The sequence below is a fragment of the Saimiri boliviensis genome, chromosome 16, assembly GCF_048565385.1.
Source record: "Saimiri boliviensis isolate mSaiBol1 chromosome 16, mSaiBol1.pri, whole genome shotgun sequence".
NCBI lineage: Eukaryota > Metazoa > Chordata > Mammalia > Primates > Cebidae > Saimiri > Saimiri boliviensis.
The window spans coordinates 15,436,041-15,461,285 of NC_133464.1; the positions used below are offsets into that span (position 1 = coordinate 15,436,041).

At 46.1% G+C, this 25,245-nt stretch overlaps 1 protein-coding gene across 6 annotated transcripts in view; it reads right to left on the reverse strand.

The window, feature by feature from the left end:
* The window catches only part of FARP1 (FERM, ARH/RhoGEF and pleckstrin domain protein 1), a 321,741-nt gene that overhangs the window by 230,360 nt on the left and 66,136 nt on the right, over positions 1-25,245 (reverse strand). For all 6 annotated transcript variants that reach the window (XM_003928211.4, XM_039473410.2, XM_039473409.2 and 3 more), the window contains exon 2: positions 18,043-18,236. In XM_003928211.4, coding sequence (XP_003928260.1) covers positions 18,043-18,213 — 171 coding nt within the window. In that variant the 5' untranslated portion in view covers positions 18,214-18,236. The remainder of the gene's footprint in view (positions 1-18,042; positions 18,237-25,245) is intronic.

Sequence of the window (25,245 nt, forward strand, 5' to 3'; positions counted from 1 at the left end):
GGCCCTTGAACTTCTGAGCCTCTTAAATGGCAACAGATACCATGAAAGGCCTTCTCAGGGTCCTCACTTGATCTTCTGTCAATAGGGAAACCATTAGAGATTGCTTTCTGGGAAAGATCAGACAATAGTATTGAAATCATCATGCACTCTCAATGTAAAGTTTCAAAGCACAGCTTTCTCACAACAGATGTCTAGGCATACCTCAGAGATATTACGGGTTCGGTTCCAGACCACCGCAATAAAGCAACCATTGCAATCAAGTGAGTCACACAAATGTTACGGTTTCCCAGTGCACATAAAAACTATGTTTACACTACACTGTAGTCTAGTAAGTGTGCAACAGCACGTCTTTAAAAACAATGTGCATACCTTAATTAAAAATACTTTATTGCTAAAAAATGCTAATACAAAGACATGAAATAAACACATGCTGTTGGGAAAATGGGGCCAACAGACCTGCTAAAGGCAGGGTTGCCACCAGCCTTCAACTTGTAAAACATGACGTATCTGCGAAGGCAAATAAAGTGAGGAGCCATAAGACGAGGCATGCTTGGAATCTGGAAGGAGATGATCTTTGCATACATTATTAGGCACATCAGGGCCCCTTTTATGAAATCTACCCTCCCAGCATGAAAATCCAAAGACGACTTCCAATAAAAATATTTTCCTATAAATTGTAGCAGTTCTCCTTCAAAATAAAAGTAAACAACATCTGAAGCGACTGTATACCAAACTGTAGTTTAGACGGTGACAAAGTGAGACTAAGTGAAAGAAAAATAGCAAGTCCCTAAAGATTCATTAACCATTAAGAAAAAAAAAAAAAAAAGGCCAGGCACTGTGGTTCATGCCTGTAATCCCAGCACTTTGGGAGGCCACGGTAGATGGATCACGGGAGATCAGGAGTTCCAGACCTGTCCTGCCTAACGTGGCGAAACTCTATCTCTACCAAAAAAAAAAAAAAAAAAAAATGCTGGGTGTGGTGGCGGGCGCCTATAATCCCAGCTACTCAGGAGGCTGAGGGCAATTTTTTTTTTTTTTTTTTTTTTTTTTTTTTTTTTTTTTTGAGACGGAGTTTCGTGTGGCCCAGGCTGGAGTACAACACCTAGATGTAGGCTCACCACAACCTCCACCTCCCAGGCTCAAGCAATTCTCCTGTCTCAGCCTCCCAAGTAGCTGGGATTACAGGCATGCACCACTACGCCTGGCTAATTGCAAAAGGGCAAGGTTTAAACAGTATATTTAAGTATTCCAGTTCTCCAGTCCCTTTATGAATCTGAACTCCAAAATAGAAATGAGGCTGGGCATGGTGGCTCACGCCTGTAATCCCAACACTTTGGGAGCCCAAGGCGGGTGGATCATCTTAAGTCAGGAGTTCAAGACCAGCCTGGCCAACATGGTCTTTCTGTGAAAGACCAGATATGTTTCTCTGGTTCTTACTAAAGCCTTTAATGTGTTCAAAGATGGCAAAACCTCTTATACTCAAAGGTAACATCTAATGATGAAAATTATCTATTAATAACAGGCTTATGGACAATGACAAATTTTTTTCAATAATGCCCAAATAATTCTCTCTTGGTGGGGGGGGGGAGGAGTGCCCACTTCTCTGAGGCAAGTGAGAAGGCAACGACTCATTTATCCTATGGTACTAGGCATGACCAGTGACCATCAGGCTACCTGCCAGGAAATGTCATTATAGCATCATAACTTGGATTTTAAACAATACCTGCTTGATTTTAAAAACAATAGCTGCTTTCTGAGTATTTCTTCAACACTCATACAATAAATCTGTGTATTGTCTACCTTTTAGTTCACATTCTTAACCCATAACAGCCAATACAGTAGAGATAAATGAAGCCTAGTAACTTAAGTGAGATACCGCTTTCCACCAGGGTTGCTGACATTACCCTTCTAGATTTTATTACATGCTATGCCATGTAACCCTTATCTGGAAGAAAAAGAAAAGAAAAGAAAAACCTGAAGCTTGGAAAACAAAGCAAGATACCACCTTTGTTTTTTGTTTTTTTTTGAGACGGAGTTTCGCTCTTGTTACCCAGGCTGGAGTGCAATGGCGCAATCTTGGCTCACCGCAACCTCCGCCTCCTGGGTTCAGGCAATTCTCCTGCCTCAGCCTCCTGAGTAGCTGGGATTACAGGCACACGCCACCATGCCCAGCTAATTTTTTGTATTTTTAGTAGAGACGGGGTTTCACCATGCTGACCAGGTTGGTCTCTATCTCTCGACCTCGTGATCCACCCGCCTCGGCCTCCCAAAGTGCTGGGATTACAGGCTTGAGCCACCGCGCCTGGCACCACCTTTGTTTTAAAAAAAAAAAAGTACATAATAATAATCACCTATAAATTAGCCAGCGGAGAGTGCCTGTGGTCCCGGCTATTCAGGAGGCTGGGGTGGGAGGACTGCTTGAGCCCAGGTGGTTGAGGCTGCAGCGAGCTATGGCTGCACCACTGCGCATGCTCTAGCCTGGGCAACAGAGACCCTGTCTCAAAAAGAAAAAAAATAGAAGAAGAAATCTGAGACTATGCTATTAATGCATATGTCCTGTCATAACACTGTTATAACAGTTAATCATAGTTTACATTGTTACTCAGAGGCCTCATGTTGTAAACAGAATATAAATAGAAAAGGTTTCATAATGGGGACATTTACCCAAATGCTACCCTTTTACTAAAACACAACTTTTAAATTTCTTGCAAAAAATCCCTCACTGCAAGTTTCCAAATGCTACAGCCCAGCAACACAAACACTGTTCTTGACGTGTTCTATCTTCATCTTCACTGTGAGATGAATCTTTGCAAAGGACGGGGAAATGTGGACAGAAGAATAAAGAATAGAAAATTTATCACTTGCAAGGAATTAATTAGAGCAAGGTCCACATGGTATGTCTTGGCAGCTCTCTGCTTGGAATGTCACGTTATTCAAAAAACAATATTTAATTGCAGGATCTACATGTCAAGTGCAGCAGGGAGATGCCTGCTCAAAGATAAGTTTTAAACAAATATTAAAAGATTCTGTCATCTGGTATTGTTAAAAATAACAAATGTCTGTTTTTGAGGTTATGAGAATCTTATTACTCAACTGGTCAGTGCAAAGAACAAATGCTGGAAAATAAAGAACATCTAACACCTGTAGTCACTTCAGTATCATTTTCACATTTTATATCTTTGCAATGTGTTCTCAATCAATAGCCTAGAAACCAAGCAAATCATGCACTAAGAGATAAACCAATCCTTAGGATTAGGTCATTTGCAGAAGATCCCGTAAGTGCATCAATGAACAAAAAAAGTTCCATTAACTTTTTACTTGTGGTATGTGCAGAAAGCACAGCAGCAACTGGGAGTTTACAGAGAAGCCCGTCACAGCCTTAAAGGGTCTGACCGATCTGGGAGGTAAGATCCATGAAATGGTAACAATAGCTATATAAACAGAAGATAAGCACCAAATGACCTGATCAATGCTAGGGCAACTCGAATTTTAAACTTCCATCAGCTAGGGTTAATTTAACTCATTTCCAAATCACATTGCTGCTTTGTGGCATTTTTTTAATAGTGATTTTGAAAAACACATAACATGGAGTTTACCATTTTAGCCATTTTCCTTTTTTCTTTTTGAGACAGAATTTCACTCTTGTTGCCCAGGCTGGAGTACAATGGCACAAACTCAGCTCACTGCAACCTCTGCCTCCTGGGTTCAAGTGATTCTCCTGCCTTAGTCTCCCCAGTAGCTGAGATTACAGGTACCCACCACCACATGCAGCTAACTTTTTATATTTTTAGTAGAGACAAGATTTCACCATATTGGTCAGGCTAGTCTCGAACTCCTGACCTCAGGTGATCCACCGGCCTCACTAAGCCAAAGGGCTGGGATTACAGGCGTGAGCCACTGCGTGCTGGGCCCATTTTAGCCATTTTTAAGTGCACAGTCAATATTGCCAGGTATAGTTGCATTTTTGTGAAAAAGATCTCCCAATCTTTTCATCTGGCAAAACAAACACTGTACCCATTAAACAGCTCCCACTTAGGCCTTCCCACAGCAACCACCATTCTACTTTGTTTCTATTTATGTACCTCATCTAAGTAGAATCATCTAGTATTTTTCTTCTTGTAACTGGCTTATTTCACTTAGCATCATGTTCTCAAGGTTCATCTACGTTGTGGCACACGGCAGGATTTCCTTCCTTTTGAAGACTGAATGATTCACCATTTTGCACGTATACAGCACACTTCGCTTCTCCATTTATCTGAGGATGGATATTTGGGTTCCTTCCACTTCCTGGCTAGTGTGAACAGTACTGCTATAAACATGGGTGTACAATTACCTTACAAGATCCTGCTTTGGATTTGGGCATGGCCCCAAAGGAGGACTGCTGGATCATAGGGCAACCGTATTTTAATTTCTTGAGGCGCTGCCATAATAGTTTCTGCATCAGCTGCACGATTTTACATTCTCACCAACCGTGCACACAGTACCAATTTCTCCATATCCTCATCAGCACTTGTTACTTTCTGGTTTTTTTCTTTAATAGTAGCAGTCCTAATAAGTGTGAGCTGATATTTCACCACGATTTTGATTTGTATTTCTTAAATGATGAGTGATGTTCTCTGACATAATTTCTTGAAGCCCGAGAGACTGCTAGGATAGTAGTGAAGACACTGTTTCAACACGGACTGATCCGTCAAAAGAATAGACTTTTGCCAGAATGAGCGTGAACGTTAGAAATGCCACCGGATTGGTGGGGAGGTGCTCCTGTAGCTTTCAAACTCGCACTCTCTCACCGCGGATCCACTGGGAAACGGTGGTGGAAGAGTGATGGTGAAAAAAAATAACTCAAAAAAAAAAAAAAAAAAAAAAAAAAACAAACCACTCACTCCTACAGTTCACTTGATTAATACAGCTGAGATTTCCCATGTCATATGGCCACCCTTACTGCAGTTCTAATTCCAAGTACACGTACATGTGATTTAAGAGTTCTGGTCTCCTCCACTTACTGGGAAAATTTCCCAGACTACATTATGTTCCCAAAGAACAAGGGCAGAAACCTGGGGAAATGAGCTACACAGCTAGAAGTCACAGCAGTGAACAGCATGGCCACTTTTCAAATGGTTCGTTAAAATAAACAGCAGGTGTTGTTATATAGCTGAGTCGAACTTCACCTCCTCTTCTCCACCTAAAAAAAAGATGGAGTCCTAATCCCTGGTACCTGTGAATGTGACCTTATTTGGAAATCACGGCAGAGACAGAGGCGATGTATCCATAAACCAAGGAACACCACAGATTACCAGCAAACCTCCAGGAGCCAGGAGAGAAGCTCGGGACCAATTTTTCGCCGCAACCCTTGGAAGGAACCAGTACTGCTGACACAGTGATCTCAGACAGCTGGTCTCTAGAGCTGAGACCACAGGCTTCTATTCCTGAAGCCACCCAGTTTGTGATACTTTGTTACGGTGGCGCTAGCGAACTCATACACCATCATTCAACAACTGTCAACTGAAGTCATTAAGGGATGATTAGCCAGGGAAAAATGGACTACAGCGTTCCCTCAATGCTACGGCAGAGATGGTGCCAGCAGGGACTTCCAGCCATCACTGACCTCCCCAAGAGTTCATGCGGGTACAAAGGACATAGAAAAAAGCCCTTGTTTTCAGCCAGTACCTTGTGTACCACTAAACAATAACCAGAGACAAAACCCAACTCTCCAGGTCCCTGGATCCAGCATTTTAAGAGCCAGACAAGAGGGCAAAAATAAGTTTGGAAGCTCAGCAAGGCAGCCTGTAAATCCCCACAGAAAGAGTCTCTGAACAGCCCGGTTGGCAGGACGCCAGAGGGCTGCTGGCAGTGTCTCAGTTTCTGCTGAACCAGTTTTCTGGAGAAAATCAGAACTTTATTTTCTAAGATGGCCATGGATCTTTCAGGAGCTTCAAAAGACACCCAAGGCACGGGAGGGCCCTGATGGGGAAGTCTGCTTTAGAGAAATGCCCCCAAAATGGAAAGCAAGGGAAAGGTAAGAAGAAACACTTGGTTTCAGGAGGGAGTGCAGAGTCCACAGTTAGCAAATACTCCAAGCAAATGTGCTTGGAGTGAGGGTTTGTCTGGTTTGCTGGGAATAATGAGTGAGATCGTAATAAACCCCAGGGCCTGATCAGAGGAATGGTGCAAGTCCAGGAAGCTCAGTCCTGTGGGAAACAAACGGAAGTCCAATCATCGTGGCGAAATCTACCTGGATGCAATGAGCTGTGAAATGCAACTGAAATCGAGTCAATAAAAGGAAAAGAGTTGTTCTCGGCACTGGATCATGAAACCAGATGTCCCGTTTAACAGCTCTAATAAAATATGTCATCTTCATCCTTACAAAAATAATTAAATCAGGCTAAGAGATAAGATGGTTAATAGTAACATCTGAGGTTTTTTTCAGCGCTTATATTCGATGTGTGCTGTAACGACTACATGCACCTTTCTCTTCATCATTTGAATTCTACTGCTAAGACCGTCCAGAATTAAGAGCATGTCGGTGAACCCCAGGACTGATGTGAATGAAAGGTATTCTTGTTGATGCCTGCCATTTGAAGCCATGTTCTGTAGGTGAAGGGATGAGGATCAGTGCAGGGGTAAGAAGGAGCCTGTGGTCCGAGACTGCAGGAATGGAAGCAAAGGCAAAGGAAGAGAGCGTGGGATTAAGCGAGGCAGGGGTGGAGCAGCCTCCACGTTCTCTGTGAGGCAGAAGTCACGGCCATCTCCAACCAGATGTCCTGGCTCTTCTCTCATTCTCTGCCTGCAGTCCGAGTGCCACAGGCTGCTCACCTCAGCTGTCTTACTCCGGGGCTTCTGGTTGGGGTCAGTAAATGGGAAGCCCTGGCAAGTGATGGGTGGTCAGGAAGAGAGGGACTCGGCTCTGTTTCACCTACCCCTCCAGAACTGCGAGATAGTAACTGCCTATTGCTTAAGCCACAGGTCTTGTAGTACTTTCTTATGGCTGCCCTAGGAAACTAATTCAGCTTTCAAACATGAAAAAAGGTACTGTGATAACCTAACGAGTCCACAAACGCCCTCTGGTCTTGCTCTGCAATGGCCGACACACTCAGTCTTATGCCTAGATTAAAGGTAACGAAGCACTCGAGTTCTATGTGCTGGCAGAAATACGTACTGACAAACGGCCACTGGAAGATGGGATAATAGCCAATTTCATGTTATAGTTCACGTCACCAGCAAATTACATCAAAACGAAATAATGAGCTGAAGAAAGCAACTGCTCTGCTCCTTTTTAATGCTTTTTAATAGAATCGTTGGAAAACACTGGATCTAAATGCTTTTCTAGCTTGGTGGTCACCCAGGTGTGACCACAGAGTAGCTTCACTGAGGAAATTGGAATGCAAGGAGTACCTATAACTTTCCTAACATAAACTGAAACGAAGCAATTGACTTCCATTTGTTACGTCCAGTTTGTACCATTTACATCATCACTAAGAACCCTGGAAGTTAATTTCCAGAGCCACAGATTCTTCTTTGTGATAAACAACAAAGCAATGTCTTCTGTGGCTGGGCGTGGTGGCTCACGCCCATAATCCCAGCACTTCGGGAGGCTGAGGCAGGTGGATCACCTCAGGTCAGGAGTTCGAGACGAGACCAGCCTGGCCAACATGGTGAAACCCCGTCTCTACTAAAAATACAAAAATGAGCTGGGCATGGTGGTAGGCACCTACAGTTCCAGCTACTCAGGAGGCTGAGACAGGAGAACTGCTTGAACCCAGGAGGCAGAGGTTGCAGTGAGCCAAGATGGCACCATTGTACTCCAGCCTGGGTGACAGGAGAGAAACTGGGTCTCAAAAAAACAAAAACAAAAACAAACCAATGCCTTTATTGGCAACATTGGCAACGTTCCTTTCATGTCAACTAAACGAAGACTTTATTTCAAGTAAAACATTGGTCACAGAGTTGACTTCCTAGCCCTCAGTGACGGCACTGAGCCATCCAGGCTATAAACCTGAGGACTCTGGGTACTCTCCCACTCCTGGTTGGGGCGGTGGGGGGGGGGCGCCCTGTTCCTGTCCCATCAGCTACCAAGCCCTGTCAGTTCTACCTCCTTTCTCCTGGACCTGTCAAACCCCCTGACAGTCTGTCTGCAGGGCCCTGACCCTTATCAGTCATTACCACGTGGAGATGATATTGCAAAGGCCTCTGGTCACTGAGCTGTCCTTCTGCAGACTCTGCCCTCTTCAACCCATCCTGCCCACTAGAGCACCTTCCCCTGGCACCTGTCACAGGCACTGGCACAGCTGGCATGCTGCATCATCCTAATGTTACAGTGAACCCCAAATTTCTCTTCAAAGAATCAGTTTGTCAGTGTGTTCAGCTCTCTTATTCTTTAATTCTCGATTTTAAAGCTTAACTTCCTTGCAGTTTCAGTAAACCACCTTCTCCACTGGCTCTCATCAGCAGTTCCCATCTGTTCCCCTGGTCCCCGGCTCCATTCTGACTCATCTCAGTCACCTGCTCAAGTCACCTGCTCTGGTCACCTTCTTTGACCTAGGTCACCCCTGGCTACCTGCGCTGACCCACCCATAACCGTCCTTCCTGCCAAAACACCCAACCGGCCACTCCAGCTTGGACCCTTCCTCTTTTTAAAATAGCCAATCGGGATTAGTCTAGCTTGTGTGGTCTAACCCTAGCCAATAGGGAAACGACACAGTAGTAGGGACAAACCCCCGTCAGGCATAAGTACCCCTTCCCCACCTTGTCCAAGCGTGCTGCCACCATTGCTCCCTCCGTCTGTGAGCCACACCCCTCTATAGAAGTAAACTGCCTTGCTGAGAGGATTTATCTTCTAGTGCTATTTCTTTTGCAGCATGGAAATTCTCCTTACAACACTAATGGCTCTTTATGGCCCCAGACCATTTAACAAAGTAAGGGACAGGCTCAGGTGTTGGTGGTCCTGGGTTGGGATTCCAGCTCCTTCTCTCCAGCACATTGACCCACACCAAGTCACTTATGCCCTGTGAGACTAATTGGTGTTATTCCTACCTACCTCATAGGCTCACTTAGCAACACATGAGATAATGTACAAACAGACTTGGCACAACGTCTGGCACACAGCAAGGGGTTTTTTAGAGGGTAGTTATTATTTTTATTCGTTTTCTTATCACCAGTAGCACCTTGCCTCCCATGTGGATACACATTTGTGAAACCCATATCGTGTTTCCAAGACCACATTCCAGAAAATAAAACCAGAGCCACAGAATTCCACTGTGGGTATCTGGTCCAACTTCCTGTATGTATAAACGAGGAAACAGAAACCTACGAGGTTCTCATTCAAAGTTACAAAGTGCTAATGGCTTTGAGAATTGTTATTGTCCATGATCGTTCTATCTACAGAAGGGAAATCCCGAATTGATTAAGTCATTCTGTGTGTGTCTTATGAGTTAAAACCATTATCACCAACTCAAGTGTTCAAAGGGATAGAAGACAGCAAATAATTGAGTGTTCAAACATGGCAGATAATTTTTAAAAATCAGTCCATTTAATATGTGCAATGTTTTTATATTACATTCTAACGCAAGAGCATCCAGCCAGCTGAACACTTCCTTCAAATGAACCCAGAGAGCCCATACTGAAAAGACTTGCCCCAGAGGATCTTGAAATCCTATGTCTACCTTAAAATCATTCATCCAGTCTATGGCAGAGGGATGCATGGTTCACCCAGGAAGATCCTGACTCTGGGAAAATGGAAAACTTTTGAGGCTAAAGAAATAGAGGAGATCAAGAAATCAGCAAAGCATACAAAAAATTAGCTGGGCATGGTGGCGCGTGCCTGTAATCCCAGCTACTCAGGAGGCTGAGGCAGGAGAATTGCCTGAACCCAGGAGGCGGAGGTTGCGGTGAGCCGAGATCGCGCCATTGCACTCCAGCCTGGGTAACGAGAGTGAAACTCCGTCTCAAAAAAAAAAAAAAAAAGAAATCAGCAAAGCAAAAATGCATGTAAAATTTCTGAGCTCAAAGAGCAACCCCCGCAATTTTAAAGCTGATTAAACTGAAGCTCACAGAAGCTGCAGGTAAATCCACAAAAAGGCAGTAAACAAGCTTGGCAAAAATGGAAGTTTCACGGCAATTGTCCAAGGGGTGCTTGGTTCTTATAGACCTTCCAAAAGCCACCTGGGACATAGCTTTGGCTTAGGTAATGATTCACCCTCCAAAGAAAGCCCCAGTTTGATGTGAGACTACTCCGACAGCTGCGGTGTAAGAGAGACGCACGACTCTCTCTGACACAAACACACGATTTTTTATTCTTAAGTGCTTTCATTCACTTTCTCTTCTCCCACTGATCCAGTGAACAGCTCTACAGTGAAAGCAGGGCCCCCATGCTGTGAAAGAACAAGAAGGAAACTAACGTTCAGGATGAAAGGAAGGAAGAGAACCTATTTTCATGAGAACCGGATTATGCATTCTCTGCAAGGTGTTTTTGCAGAAGATCTCATCTGAGCCTCACCTGGGCCTCAAGTAGTAGGTCTTCTCCACGTGTAGAGATGAGACTGGCCAGCCAGTCACACAGAGCCATACAGCTAGGAAGCGACGTGGTGGGGTCGCAGGAGCCTGAATTTTCCCTTCAACCCCTCCTCCATTTCTCGTCATTGAGAAAATTTACTGTCTCCATTTACAAGAGAAAAAAAAAGCAGCTTTTCAAACTTCCTACATTTTCTCAGATTATGGCCCATTTTGAACGTCAGATTCAGACATTCTCAATTAGTTGATTCTTTTTATTAGGTTCTGTGAGTGATTCTTTTTTCGGCGGACAAAATAGCAAACAGCTGTTAAGGAATCGCTGCAGGCCTCAAGCTACAGAACTGACTTTGATCAGCAGAGTCTCTACTACAGTTGCAAGGGGTGCACACAAATGTTTCAGGCCGGCACTTAAATTCTACTCTTGGCTCCTGAGATGCTGGAAAGGAAAGCTAACAGTATTTAGCTCAAATGATTTATGAAAAAATTTTTTTCATCTATTAAAATAGCCAAAAGTGCCTTTAAATGTAATCTCATGGGGCTAGACTCAGGCACCATTTATCACTCCAAGTTAAATAAAACACAGAAATGACCACGCAAAGCAAAGTAGCCTGAAATTGTGTTTCAGAAACTTTGCTATTAGGAGCCAAAAGCAACAGCGATAAGAAAAAAGAAACACTGACTTATTTTTCAAAGCTGCGTGAACACACTAAGCTCACTCTGGTTCAAAGTGCAGCGGCTTCAGCAGCAGCAAATGCAGTTCTGGGCGCACACACCTCCCTGCAGGGCTGAAAGGGCCAATTCAGTGTGATTTGGGTCTATCCTCCTCCTCCACCACCTCCACCTCTTACTGTGAAGCATATGGCACAAAAGAAGAAAATTAAGTCGTTCTGGAATCTAAACACCTTCCTTCCACTATCATTACAATCAGACCACTCCAGGGAGGGACTCAGGATTCTAGGAGAGTCAGAACCACAACACTTACCCAAAAAAATAGGCCCCGCCCCCTCAAGACCTTTAGTTAACTGTGTATTTCACCTCTTTGTGGGGAGAAAAAGAAAAAGAAAAAAATACTTTCTCCAGCTTATCAAAAAGGGCACATTCCCTGTAATCCCAGCACTTTAGGAGACCAAGGCAGGAGGATCGCTTCAGTCCAGGAGTTGCAGACAGGCCTGGGCAACATATCGAGACCCCTGTCTCTACAAAAAGAAAAAAAAAAAAAAGCTAGGTATGGTGATGTGTGCCTGTAGTCTCAGCAACCAGGAGGGCTTCGGTGGGGGGACTGCCGAGTGCAGGCTGAGGCTGCAGTGAGCCCAGACTGCTCCACTGCACTGCGGCCTCAGTGGCATGGAAGGCTGTCTCAAAACATGAAAATAAATTGGGAAACAATTCATTAGAAATAAAAAAGGCGTGGCTGAGAGCAGTGGCTTATGCCTGTCATCCCAATACTTTCGGAGACCAAACGGGAGGACTGCTTGACCAGGAGTCCCAGACCAGACTGGATAACACAGCAAGACCTTGTCTCTACAGATAAAAATAAATTAGCCCAGTGTGGTGGCATGCACTTGTAGTCCCAGCTACTAGGGAGGCTGAGACAGGAGGGTTGCTTGAATCCGGGAGTTTGAGGCTGCAGTGAGCTCTGATCAGGCCACTGCACCTTTCTTGTCTCAAAAAAAAACTTTTTAATAAATAGGAAAGACAAAGACAGAGAAAATGAACACACTTACCTAAAGGCACAGTTGCTACCAGTGGGCACAAGTCCAGCTCCTGCTGTCAACTGCGGGGCCACCAAGAGGAAACCCTGAGCTTTCTGAAAAGACAAGCTTCTGCTCCGTCCCTTTTTCTGAGATGGAGCTTATCAAGTCAGCTTTGGAATCTATCCCCAGTGGAGACCTCGCCCTAAACCAGAGCTCTCGAACAACAAGCTCCCTATTGATGTCAAACCCAGGCTTCAGTGAAAATTAAAGGAATGAAAGAACCGCTACATTCCAAAAGGTATAATAATGAAATAAAATCAATGTTCAATCATGTAAGGACTGAATTTGTCACACGCCTAATTAGGTCTCCAAGAGAACGTGAGTCTGACACCAGAAAAGAACCTAAGTATCTTTCATGACAGGCAAACTCATTACTTTTCTCAAAAACTCTGGGTCTCCGATTTCAACTCAAACTTGTTGTATTTTCTACCATTAATGTATTATCAAGAAAATACTTCATTTCAGTCTTCCATCTCCCATGTCAAACAGCATGGAGTTCAGCCCTATGCTGTGCAGTGTGCTTTATGGAAATAGCCATCCCACAAGCACATAAGGTCAATCATGACATTTCCCGGGGCCTGTGACTGGCATGATATATAAATTGGGGCATGCTTCTTCATTCTCATCATGTATCTTTCTTTAGCACTTAGTAGGCACACGGTACCCACTGCGTCTAATCAGGCTGTGGGGGCCTTAGGGTTTGCTCTAAAATGAAAAATCTCTTTCCTCCAAGATTTTACCTTCCATCTGGAGAATTCACAAATACAGTCACAAAAAGTTAACTCATTACGAAGGATGTCAACACAGGGTCCTCACTCCCAATGAAGGAAAGGGGTTGGGAGCAGCCTTTACAATCATCTGGCTGCAGTGCCTCATTCTGCAGATTAGGAAACTGAGTCACAGCACCAGGAATAATGAGAGAGGCAAGATTAGAGGCCGTGATTCAAGGTCTGACTGGAGGTGAGATACTGGCACTGGCAGGAGAGAAGGCTGGCCTGGAGCACGGGCCTGAGAGAGGCCCAGCAGTGGGTGGGATTTTGATCAATGTTTGGGGTGGGGATGGGGTGGGTGTTTAGAAAGTGGTGAGAACAGGGCAGTATGGGGGTAGGGGAAGGAAGGGCCAAGCTGAACTGGGACTGCCTGTGTGGGAGTAGGAGCCAGTGGAAGTCCTTGAGTCTCACAAAGGAAGAGGGTAAGCTGAGGGTTCTGCAGGCTGAGCGCCAATCCCTGCCGCACCTTCATGCTGTGCAAACACGAGGAAGGGACTCAAGCTCTTCCCACAAGCTCTTCCCCTTATTATGCTAGGACAGCAGCAACTCTCATACAGTGAAATGACCAAACAGAACTGTAACCGGTCAGTTTCACATACAGGTGCCGTTCGGGCGTAGGATATGATGATGCTGATGAACAAAAACAAGAGGCCCTGCCCTCCAAGGAGTGGCCACTCTACCTGCAAGAGGTCAACACCAAGCAGGTCAATAAAGAACAGGTGTTCTGACATGAGAAGCTAAGGCCTGTGGTTGAGAAGAGTGTACGGGACCCCTCCACGGAGGCTCACGGCTCCCTCCCAGGCTCCCCGAGCCACAAAGCCCACACTTGATCCTCAGGCAAAGGATGAATGCTACATAAGCCTGGGGAGCTATAAACACTCAAGCACAGCAGTGACAAGACAGTAACACGAGACCATCACAAGGATCCTTTCCTGCGATGATGACTGTGGACGCTGACTTCCCTCTGCCACCACTAACTCCTGCCCCTGCTCCCTGAAGGGGTTCTGGGCTTCTGCCATCACCCACCTGCCTGAAACTGGCCACTCCCTCTAACCCTTAGACAGGCACTAGGTGTCATTTTTGTCAACTATGAGCATCTTCCACCACCTTTATACACACACACACACACACACACACACACACACACACACACACCAGGGCTGCTCAAAAGAAGCAAAAAAAAAAAAGGCTGTGTTTGTGTTTGATTTCCTCTGCTCTTCCTATGGAAACACTGCTAATGAAAATACATAAACTGAATAAACAGTTGGAGCGGAAACCATCTGCTTCATCCTACCAATGTCAGTGGGAACAGTGTTTGTTTACCAGCAGGGTCATGAGGAGGGGACACAGAAAACCTTCCCAGAAACCATCAGGGAAAGGCCTGGGCGGGCACAGGGGCGCGTTATTAACCCTTTCAGATGCCCAAGAGTCAGTCTGTTTCATAACCTCTGGTTGGAAGAGAAAGCTGTGTATATCATAAACCACAGGGTGAAGCTTATTTGTGCAGTGTTTGCCACATAAAGATGATAAAACACCATATAAGAATTTACTATAAATACTGCATCTGAACTTTCCACTCTGCAGAGGAAATACCTAAAAAGACTATCCAAGTTCAACCGCAAAGGTGCTGGTGGAACTGGTGACAGAAAGGAAAAAACCGTGGAGCTAACTGCCAAAGCCTTCCAAAAGGCAGAGCTCTTTAATCATCATTTTTTCAGGGTAGAAAGAAGGATGGAGACACCATGGAGAAGATGGTGTGGTCCTCCGTGCCAGAAGTGTTTAGGGGATTTGCATTTTAAATGACTACTCTGCCTACAAATCCATATTTAAAAACTAAATTAATAAGCCAAGGCCCAGGAAATTCAACCCCCAGGGACAGACACTGGTCATCCCCAAAGGAAACTGCAGGGGCTTCTGGCCACGTGCCCGGCTCAGCTGCGTGGGGAATGCGACTGAGTCATGAGAATTCATTCACTTGGGGCACTCCATCAAAGGACGCTTCCAGGATCAGACACTTGGCCTTGATGAATTCCCAGCAAAAAGTTTCAGCACAAGGTTTTAAAGCAAGACTGGGGGGGTGGGGGCTGAGTCTCTCCCAGTCCTAGTCACTTTCCTCCCGTCCCTGATGACCAAGTCATCACAGCCAGCCCCGATGCCTGCCAGCTGCTGCTGGCCTGGCTGTGGCTACTCTTAACGAGCATGAGGTAGTGACTCAGAATCAGCTCCACCAATAAAAATCCTGATATATGGCTTTGTACAGTCATTAAGGAATACATCTGTGGCCCAGGGGTTGAGGAACATTCTGACCAAACTAAAAAAATTAAAGTATCTATGGAGGAGACATGTGAAAACTAACAATGGCATTCATTCTACTTGTAAAATAAACTCACTCTGACAGTCGGCAAACATTTAATTAGCACCTACTATGTGCCAGGTGCCATGCTAGATGCTGGGGATACAGACGTACCAGACAGGCAGTTGGACGTGCATGTCATTATTGTTACTACTAATCATGTGTGTTAAGCTCTTACTACATGACAAGAATTGTTCCAAACACTTTGTGTCACCTCTTTTTTATTCTCATATAGTATAAAGCAGACTTTATTACTGGCCTCATTGTATCGATACAGACAGGTTAGTAACTTGTCCACACTGCACAACTTTCAGTGGGAGAGGATCTGAACCCAGGCTCCCTCATACCTCTGATAGGTGTATGAGTAAAGACGTCTACAAGAAGGAAGAAAAAGCCCCGTCCACTGCCTGTGAGAGGAGGCATTCGGGCAAAACTGATAAGGCTTTTAAGAATCCATAGGAGTTTATCAGAGAGCATGAGAAAGGTTCCTTCCAGACAGAGGGCTTATAAATACAAAGCAGAAGCTTTATGAAGAAAAATTATGAAAAAAATTATGAAGAAAAATCATTTTAAAAGATGAAAACACACTTTTATTACTACTTCTTGGGCAGAGAGTTCCTAAATAGGTGCTAGCTAAATAGTGGCGAGGAATGGGGTCTTGACTTTCTTTGGTTTCAGGAAGAGCCTCAGGTGAGAGCAGCCCAGCGATCCCTGGTGTGAGTGCACACAGAAGCAGCCTTTGCGATTTCCACAGTCCAGCCCGCTCAGGAGAACACCGTGTAACAGAATGTGCTGCTAGCAGCCTGGCTCAGAAGTCCTTCACAGTACTGAGCAGGCAACACTGAAACCAAACACGTCACCAAACCAGTCTGGCGACAAAGACGAAGTGGGTGAGGTAGCGCAGGTACAAACCACATGTGCCAAGAGGCCCAGTTCTAACCAGATGGCAGGGGCTCTCCTCAACAGAGTCTACGATTTTGGAAGATTAGCAATAGCTTTGTTCACCAAAATACAAAGCTGTCACCAGTACTTGAAAGATATAAATGCCACAATAAGAAAATTAGAAAACACAAAGGTTGTTTGCAGCGTGCAGTAAATCGGCGGTTTTGCGCATAGCTATTCTGAGTTTATCTTTCCTTGAGACGTTTAATGTTAGTTCACGTGCTCTGGGTAATGTTCTTTGAAATAAATATAATTTGCTGAATCATATCCCATAAATGATTAAATGACGGATTATCCATGTTAATGCCGACTATTCAATTCCAGCCCCTCTAGCCAACAGGAGTAACAGGCAGATCATCTCCAGGCTGAAAAACAGGTGTGCTCCCAGGGTTTGTTTAGAAGTTGGCTGCTTGGAATTCACGAGTTATTTTCCTCCCCCATAAACAACATTAGACTTGGTGTTTGATACTCAAGACAGAAAACCCAAAATACTGGATCTGAGGTATCTTAAGAGTACTCTGGACTGAGGTGATGAGAGCAGCGTGCTGGCCGCTCAGCCAGCCAGACTCCCCGACCTTCCCCTGCTGCCGGGATAAGGTGTGCAGTGGCTGCACGGAGCAGGCGGTGGCTTCTCAACCTCCTGCAGGAGCAATCTCAGGAGGAGGCTGGGACAGGCCGGGCCGGGGCTCAGAGGAGAAGAGCAGAAGTGAGGAGCGCCAGGGGCTCCTCCTGTGACAGCTCCAGCCCCCAGCCTGCTCTGTCCTGGGCCCTGGGGTGGCAGAGCCTCCCCATCTCTAGGGCTGCCATATGGTAGGCTAGGAAGGAGGGTTTTTTCTTTTTTTTTCTTTTTTTTTTTTTTGAGATAGAGTCTTGCTCTTGTTGCCCAGGCTGGAGTGCAATGGCACGATCTCAGCTCACTGCAACCTCCACCTCCCAGGTTCCAGTGATTCTCCTGCCTCAGCCTCCCGAGTAGCTGGAATTACAGGTGTCTGCCACCACCCCCAGCTAACTTTTTTTTTTTTGTATTTTTAGTAGACACAGGATTTCACCATGTTGGCCGGGCTGGTCTTGAACTCCTGACCTCAGGTGATCCGCTCACCTCAGCCTTTCAAAGTGCTAGGATTACAGCCGTGAGGCATAGCACCCAGCCTCGAAGGAGGCTATTCTATACTCCCACACCCCACCCTGTGGTATTGCATGCACAGGCTCTCCCGACTTCCTGACATGAAACACACATGGCTCATTAATGATGCTCTCGGGATTGTTCTTGCCAGTAACCTAGACATGAGTTCAATACACTCCCCCCACAAACACACACACACAAACACCAGTGTAAGAGAGGAATTGCCTATGACCAGTAAATTAAACTGGGATCCAGCCACAAGACCACTCTTCCCTCCAGTTACATGTATAAACATAACATATATATACGCACTTACATTACATATATATTTAAATGGAAAGTCATATAAAATCCAAGTGGCGAAGCCACTGACATCACTGTATGGGTGGTTCATGCATAAATTGAGACACTGGAGAGCTAGGAACCAGAATGGGCCAGTGGGCCACGGCGGGGGTTGCGGGGGGCAAAGAGGGAGGTGCTGAACACGCAGGCCCTCCGGCCACCTCAGGTCACTGGCCATGGGAGTAAGCTCGACCTCCCCTATCCAAAGGCTGACCCATACCCCTGGGTTCACAGAGACATTCCCCAACTTACTGGAACTTCAAATGCCTCCTGGGTATCATCCAGCATCTGGATTTTGATGGACACAAGTTTTCCTGAAGGCGTCGGGGGCGGCTTCTGTCCACGTTCCAAGGTACTGATCCCCGAATTTTCCGGGGCCCCCAGTCGCGATCCTGGGGTCGGCCTCTGCTCTATTTCTCCCATGATGGAAGTGGCTTAGAAAATATCTGCAGGAAGGAGTGAGAAAGAAAAACACATCAGAACAGGAGACTCCCTGATACCGCCCAAGCTGCGTGCCACCTTCTCCCCTTGGTCACAGGTATTTCCCTGAACCCCACCTGGGTAGGCAGGGGGCTCCCCCACCTGCACAAAAATCACACATGGGGAGGTGTCAGTTCACTCACTCACAAAGTCACCTTTAAGCACTCAAGACATGCAAATACTTTTTGTATACTTTATTCTTTTGAATAATTTTGCATATTGTGGCATATTTTATTCCTTTCTCGTTTTACAGTCTGTTCTTAATTATTCAGTGCCTACAATGAGCTAGGCACTACTTTTTACACATTGGAGTCTGGTGGGAAGATGAGAAACAGTGCCTACGCCATATCATTAGCATGCATTAATTATCTTTTATGGACACAGTTACATGCTAGGTACTGTGGCTATTCTAAAGATAAACAGGAAAAACATGCACTACAGAGCTCACGCTTATAATCTGGTTGAGGAAACAGACACACTAACACAGACAGAGACGACAGAAAGTAGGGTCATTTTTCTTGGTTTCTAGTGCTTATTTCTATTACAATAACCATCTAAAAATTCTTTTCTTTCCAGCCCTTTCCCAAGAAGCCATTCTATACACTATGCTACAGCATCAACAAAGCTATTTTCCTAAAAACCAAACAATCACCTTTCCCCTAGAGAGAGTCCGCTCTTGTCTCCTGACACCCTCAGCTTCTTCCTCCCCTCCCACTGTCCCTGTCTGCCTCCAGGTCTCCACATGCGTGGCTCGCTGTGGCTGAGTGCTTTTGCCCTCTTTCTTTACCTGGAAACTTTAACCACTCCTTTAAATCTCAATTCAAATGGCACATCCCGGCCAGGCATGGTGGCTAATGCCTGTAATCCCAGCAGTTTGGGAGGCCAAGGTGGGTGAATCACCTGAGGTCAAGAATTCCTGAACAGTCTGGCCAACCCGGTGAAACCCCAACTCTACTAAAACTACAAAAATTAGCCAGGCATGGTGGCAAGTGCCTGTAATCCTGGCTACTCAAGAGGCTGAGGCAGGAGAATCACCTGAACCCAGAAGGTGCAGTCTGCAGTGACCCAAGATCACACCACTGTGCTCCAGCCTGGCTGACAAGAGTGAAACTCTGTCTCAAAAACAAAACCAATGTCACATGCTGGCATCTGGGGCAGAGCACATGCTGCCATCCCCTGTGCTCCTGGTGGTCGAGCCCACGTGTGTGGAGAAGGCACAGTGATGCCCTTAAAGCAACACAATCTTGAATATCCTTTGCATCTCAGCCCGACCTAGGCACGATGCCTCACACAGGGTGGAGGTTAACACTGGCCGCTTCATGACTGGACCACTCAGCCAGTATATTTATATATGGCTGCATATTAAGTGTCAGAAGAACACAGGGAATGAGATTTTCATGTGAGATGAGGCAGTTAAAAGAGGGGGAAGGCGGCCCAGCATGGTGGCTCACGCCTGTAATCCCAGCACTTTGGGAGGCCAAAGTGGGTGGATCACAAGGTCAAGAGATCGAGACCATCCTGGCCAACATGGTGAAACCTCGTCTCTACTAAAAATACAAAAATTAGCGGGGCATAGTGGCACACACCTGTAGTCCCAGCTACTCTAGAGGCTGAGGCAGGAGAATGGCTTGAACCCGGGAGGCAGAGGTTGCAGCGAGCCAAGATCGTGCCACTGCACTGCAGCCTGGAGAAAGAATAAGACTCTGTCTCAGAAAGAAAAAAAAAAAAAAAAAAAAAAAGAGGGGGTGGGGTGTAAGGCTTCTATCCTGGAGAAGGTGACAACTGAACTCAACTTGGTCTCAAATGTTGCATAATACTCAGAAAGAGACAGGAGACAGAAAAGGAAAAGGCCCTCCTGGGAAGTGGAATGGCATCCACAAAGTTACGGGACAGAAGCACGATGGCACAGGGGAAGGAGAGAGACAATCACAGCCGGAGAGTTCAAGATGTATGTTATCAATGGTGTGAAGTCAGGCTCTAGAGCAGCGGTCCCCAACCTTCGTGGCACCAGGGACTTGTGTTGTGGAAGACAGTTTTCCCATGAACAAAGCGGAGGCAATGGTTGGGGGATGAAACGGTTCCACCACGGATCATCAGGCATTAGATTCTTATGAGGAGCGCGCAACCTAGATCCCTCACGTGCACAGTTCACAGCAGGGTCCGTGCTCCTATGAGAATCTAACGCTGCAGCTGATCTGATAGGAGGAGGAGCTCAGGCGGTGATACTTGCTCGCCTGCTGCTCATCTCCCGCCATGCGGCTTGGTTCCTAACAGGCTACAGACCACAGTCCACGGCCCAGGGTCTAAGGACCCATCCTTCAGAGGACTTCAAATGCATCGCTGAAAAATATGGTCTTTACCCTGTAGCAAGCAGGAGCCACCGGGGGAAGAACAACAACACAACGAGAACAATTTTAAACAAATCAACTTGAGGATGGTATTACTTACAACTGAAGAGAGAGACCTGGGAGGGCAGGGGCGGTGGCATCCAGTGACAAATCAACTGTGATAGTTCACGCCTGAGGTGCCAATCTGGACGGCCGCCATGGAAATTAAAGGGTGAAGCTATAAAATCTACCTTTGTGGACAAACTAACCAATGTTACAAATGGTTAGCTACCAAGAGGAGGGGGTCAAAGTGCAACAATGATCGGAAAGTTTGAAATGAGGGCAGAAGGGAGGCAGTGGGAGGCGGAGGAGTGAGTGTGCTCTGAACACTCCCTAGGGTTATAAAAGGACGTCCTGTGGGCTGTCCTGTCCGCGAGCTGGAGCTGGAGCTGGAGCTGGACTATGGGTTCAGGGTGAAAACCACACGAACAAATGAAAGGGAGTGAATATGTAACCAAAAGTGCAAAATGCACCACCAGGCCCAATGGGGAGGGTCAATGAAGAAAGAGGAGACGGGAAAGAGAGACCCCCCCACCCCTGCCAGGGGCACTTCTGGACAAAGGAGCCACAGAACGGGCACCACAGCTACCTGGGGTACAAGGAGCAGAGCTGTGGGTGCATCTCACTCACACTTGAGAAAGTCACCCTTCATTTCTTTCCAACTATTTCCCCTTTCCCAAGAAGCCATTCTAAAATTCTACACATTGTGCATAGTGTCAACGAAGTATCTATTTATTTATTTGAGACAGAGTCTGGAGATCTCAGCTCACTGCAACCTCCAACTCCCGGGTTCACACAATTCTCCTGTCTCAGCCTCCCAAGTAGCTGGGACTACAGGTGTGTATCACCACATCACCACATCCAGTTGTTGTTGTTGTTGTTGTTTTAGGTACAGTTTCACTCTGTCGCCCAGGCTGGAGTGCAATGGCGCTATCTCGGCTCACTGTAACTCCACCTCCCAGGTTCAAGCCATTCTCCGGCCTCAGCCTCCCAAGTGGCTGGGATCACAGGTGCCCACCACCACGCTCATCTCATTTTTGTATTTTTAGTAGAGATGGGGTGTCACCATGTTGGCCAGGTTGGTCTTGAACTCCTGACCTCAAGTGATCCACCCATCTCAGCCTCCCAAAGTGCTGGGATTACAGGTGTGAGCCACCGGGCCTGACCAACAAAGTTATTTTCCTAAAAACGAAACAATCTTTCCTCCCCAGATAGGCTACCTCCCGACACCTGGGCTTCTCCCTGCCCTCCCACTGCTCCCGTGTGGCTCCAGGTCTCCACGCGTGGCTCGCCGTGGCTGAGCGCTTCGCCCTCTTTCTTCACCTGGTAGAAGCAACTTCTACCATTGCTTTAGAACTCAGGAAAGTCTAAAGTCTTCTCTTCAGCAAAACCATCTGGTTTGCAAATCTCATCTTGTAGCGTTTTCTTGCCTAACTCATTCTCAGCCTTTTCCTTAAGAGCAGGTCCCAGAAGTTTCTTAGGAATTCCTTACTTCCCCTGCAATGAAACCTTTAATGCTGTCGCCATAGACTGGACGGCTGGCCCTGAGGTCAGCGAATCAGAAACTGGGGGGTCACATCCACGGCATTCCAAATCATCAGGGCCTAAGAGGGTGTGTCCTTCACTCGAACAGGGTCAAGGCCTGATCACGGACTAGGAGACAGCGCCTGCTCCTCGTTTCTGCCACACTCGCCTTCCTCACCCACTGTCCGTCAAAGCCTCGCTTACTCACTCCTTGTGTCGTCTGGGAACATGGGGCTCTCAGCCAGGCAATGCTTCTGGAACTAGCACCGTCTGTCTCAGAACCCCGAAGTTACCAGATGACATATGCAGTGAAGGTCTGAGAACCACTTTTTTTTTTTTTAATAGAGTCTCGCTCTGTCACCCAGGCTGGAGTGCCACGGAGTGACCTCGGCTCACTGCAACCTCTGCCTCCCAGGTTCAAGCAATTCTCCTGCCTCAGCATCCTCAGTAGCTGGGATTACAGGTGCCCACAGCCATGCCCAGTTTTTTGTTTTTTGGGTTTTTTTTAAGTAGAGATGGGGTTTCACCACGTTGGCTAGGCTAGTATGAAACTCCTGACTTCAAATGATCCGCCCGCCTCAGCCTCCCAAAGTGCTGGGATTACAGGTGTGATCCAAGACGCCAGCCCCTTCTTTTTTGAATGCCCGATCCCACAGGTCTGTTACGTAAGTGTCTTTCTCATTTCTACCTCAAATAAGCTTTTTCTAAGCATCTCTTTCTAATGTGCTTGGTTGTGAGATCTCTACTTTGGTTCACTCATTCACTAGTCTTGAGGGATGAGACCAGCCCTGGTTAATCTAGGGTCCCAGCGTAGTGCCTTCACCAAAATGGAAAACAGATCCTGAATATCAGGTCAACAGAGAGAGACAGAGAGACAGAGAGAGACGGAGAGACAGAGAGAGACAGAGACAGAGAGACCGAGAGAGAGACAGAGAGACTGAGAGATAGACAGAGACAGAGAGAGAGATAGAGACAGAGAGACCAAGAGAAACAGAGAGGCTGAGACAGAGAGACAGAGACAGAGAGACCGAGAGAGACAGAGAGACTCAGAGACAGAGACAGAGAGAGACAGAGACAGAGACAGACCGAGAGAGAGACAGAGACTGAGAGACAGAAGAGACAGAGAGAAATAGACAGAGACAGAGAGAGACCGAGAGAGACAGAGAGACCAAGAGAGAGAGACTGACAGAGACAGAGAGACAGAGAGAGACAGAGAGATAGAGAGACAGAGACAGAGACACAGAGACAGAGAGAGACAGAGAGACAGAGAGACTGAGAGAGAGACCGAGAGACAGAGACAGAGACAGAGAAAGAGACAGAGACAGAGATGGGGGAGAGAGAGAGAGAGTCAGAGAGAGAGAGAGGAGGAGGAGGAGGAGGAGGAGGGGGGGAGGGGGAGGGGGAGGGGGGGAGGGGGAGGGGGAGGGGGAGGGGGAGGGGGAGAGAGCCCGTGCGTGCGCCCGTGTGTGTGTGTGTGTGTGTGTGTGTGTATGTGTGTGTTTGTGTGTGTGTAGGGGGAGCAGTATATTAATTATGATGTCAGCTGTGTCCAAAATAATCTTTATAAGCCTGGCAAAATTACTTCTATTCCATATATGTTTTCTGTTCACTGTCTCATAGTTAAAAATAAATGCAATCTCCAGAGAAAACTATGCCATCAGTCAAGCTGGCCTTCCCCACTCCCAGCCCCTCCGTGTACTTTTTCTTCCTGCAGTGCGGCCCCTCCCCACCCCAGATCCTCTTCCCTGCATTGCGCAGCGCAGACAGGCCCTGTGCACGGTCACTCACACTGGGCTTCAGCTGGGCTTGTCACTCTGAGTCGAGCAGGCATGGGCCTAGCTATGGTGTTCATGCCCATCCAGGGAGTGGATGATGAAGGAAGGGGTGGACTCTCCCACCTCAGCCCGGCCTAAAGGTGCCCCGACCCTCCCTGAAAATATTTTCTCCTGGTCCTACCTAAGCAAAAAGTAAGACCCCTCATCCTCTGAACTGAATCCCTTCTCTCCCTCTTGCCTAAGATCCCCAAATAAATACATATTCTAATTTCTAGCACCCTGGCATTTACAAATTTAACTGAGTTAGTCATTAACAGCTATTTGGTAGCTTAACTTCCTTTCTCTTTAATTCTCAAATGATTTCATGTCTAGGTTATTTCTACTTCTGGATATTGATGCTTCAACAAAGTATGCCATACTTTCTTGTTGTTATCATCCTCGCACGCAGACTGCTGCTGTACATGGAAAGGTCTGTTTAATTCAGCCGTAAATGTAGCCAAGAGTTTTGAGTTGAGCATCCTGAGAATGCTAAAGAAACATCTCAGCAACACCGGCAAGTCATAAATGGGTAACCACAATTGATGCTTGATATCAAAACCGGTAAGACCAGTAATGCGATGCCGTTTTCCAGGTAAACAAGTCCAACAAAACTAAAGGCTTCTAGTGTATAAATATTAACCTACGCTCTATTCTGAATTTATCTCCATTAACTTCCTCTGGCTTCTGAATTTTTTGAGGAGTAGTCAGAATAAAGACTACTGTTTCTTTCCTTGTGATACCTTGTTACTGAAGTGATGATTCCAGACCTTAAAGTTAAAAGCTGCTTGCAAAACTACTTTATTAGTTAGCTCTATTTGAAAAGTTACTTTAAAAAGTAATGGCAAAAAAACCCAAGATTTTTAACTGCCAGAGAAAAGCTAAAAAAAAAAAACTAGAGTTGTCTCGTCAGAGTATCCTGACTTATAAGGACTTCCTCTTGGAATTCACCCAAAAGCAATAAGCAGTATACTAAAAAATGCAAATTCCATCCCTGAGGAAACTAGAAGACATCTGCAGCCCCAAACATAAAATGTAAGAAAGAGGTGCCAAGTTGCAGTGAAGGTCAGAAAGACGGGAAAGAAAATGCTCAGAGAGGCCGCAGATCTCAGGTAAAAACGGCAGAGCCTCATTCCCCCAAATAAGCAACAAACCAGTCATAACTTTCTTGGAATAACAGGGACAGATACGCAGATTCACAGTGATCAGCTTCCCCAGGCACAGTGTGATTGATATGAAATGAGAAAGCATAC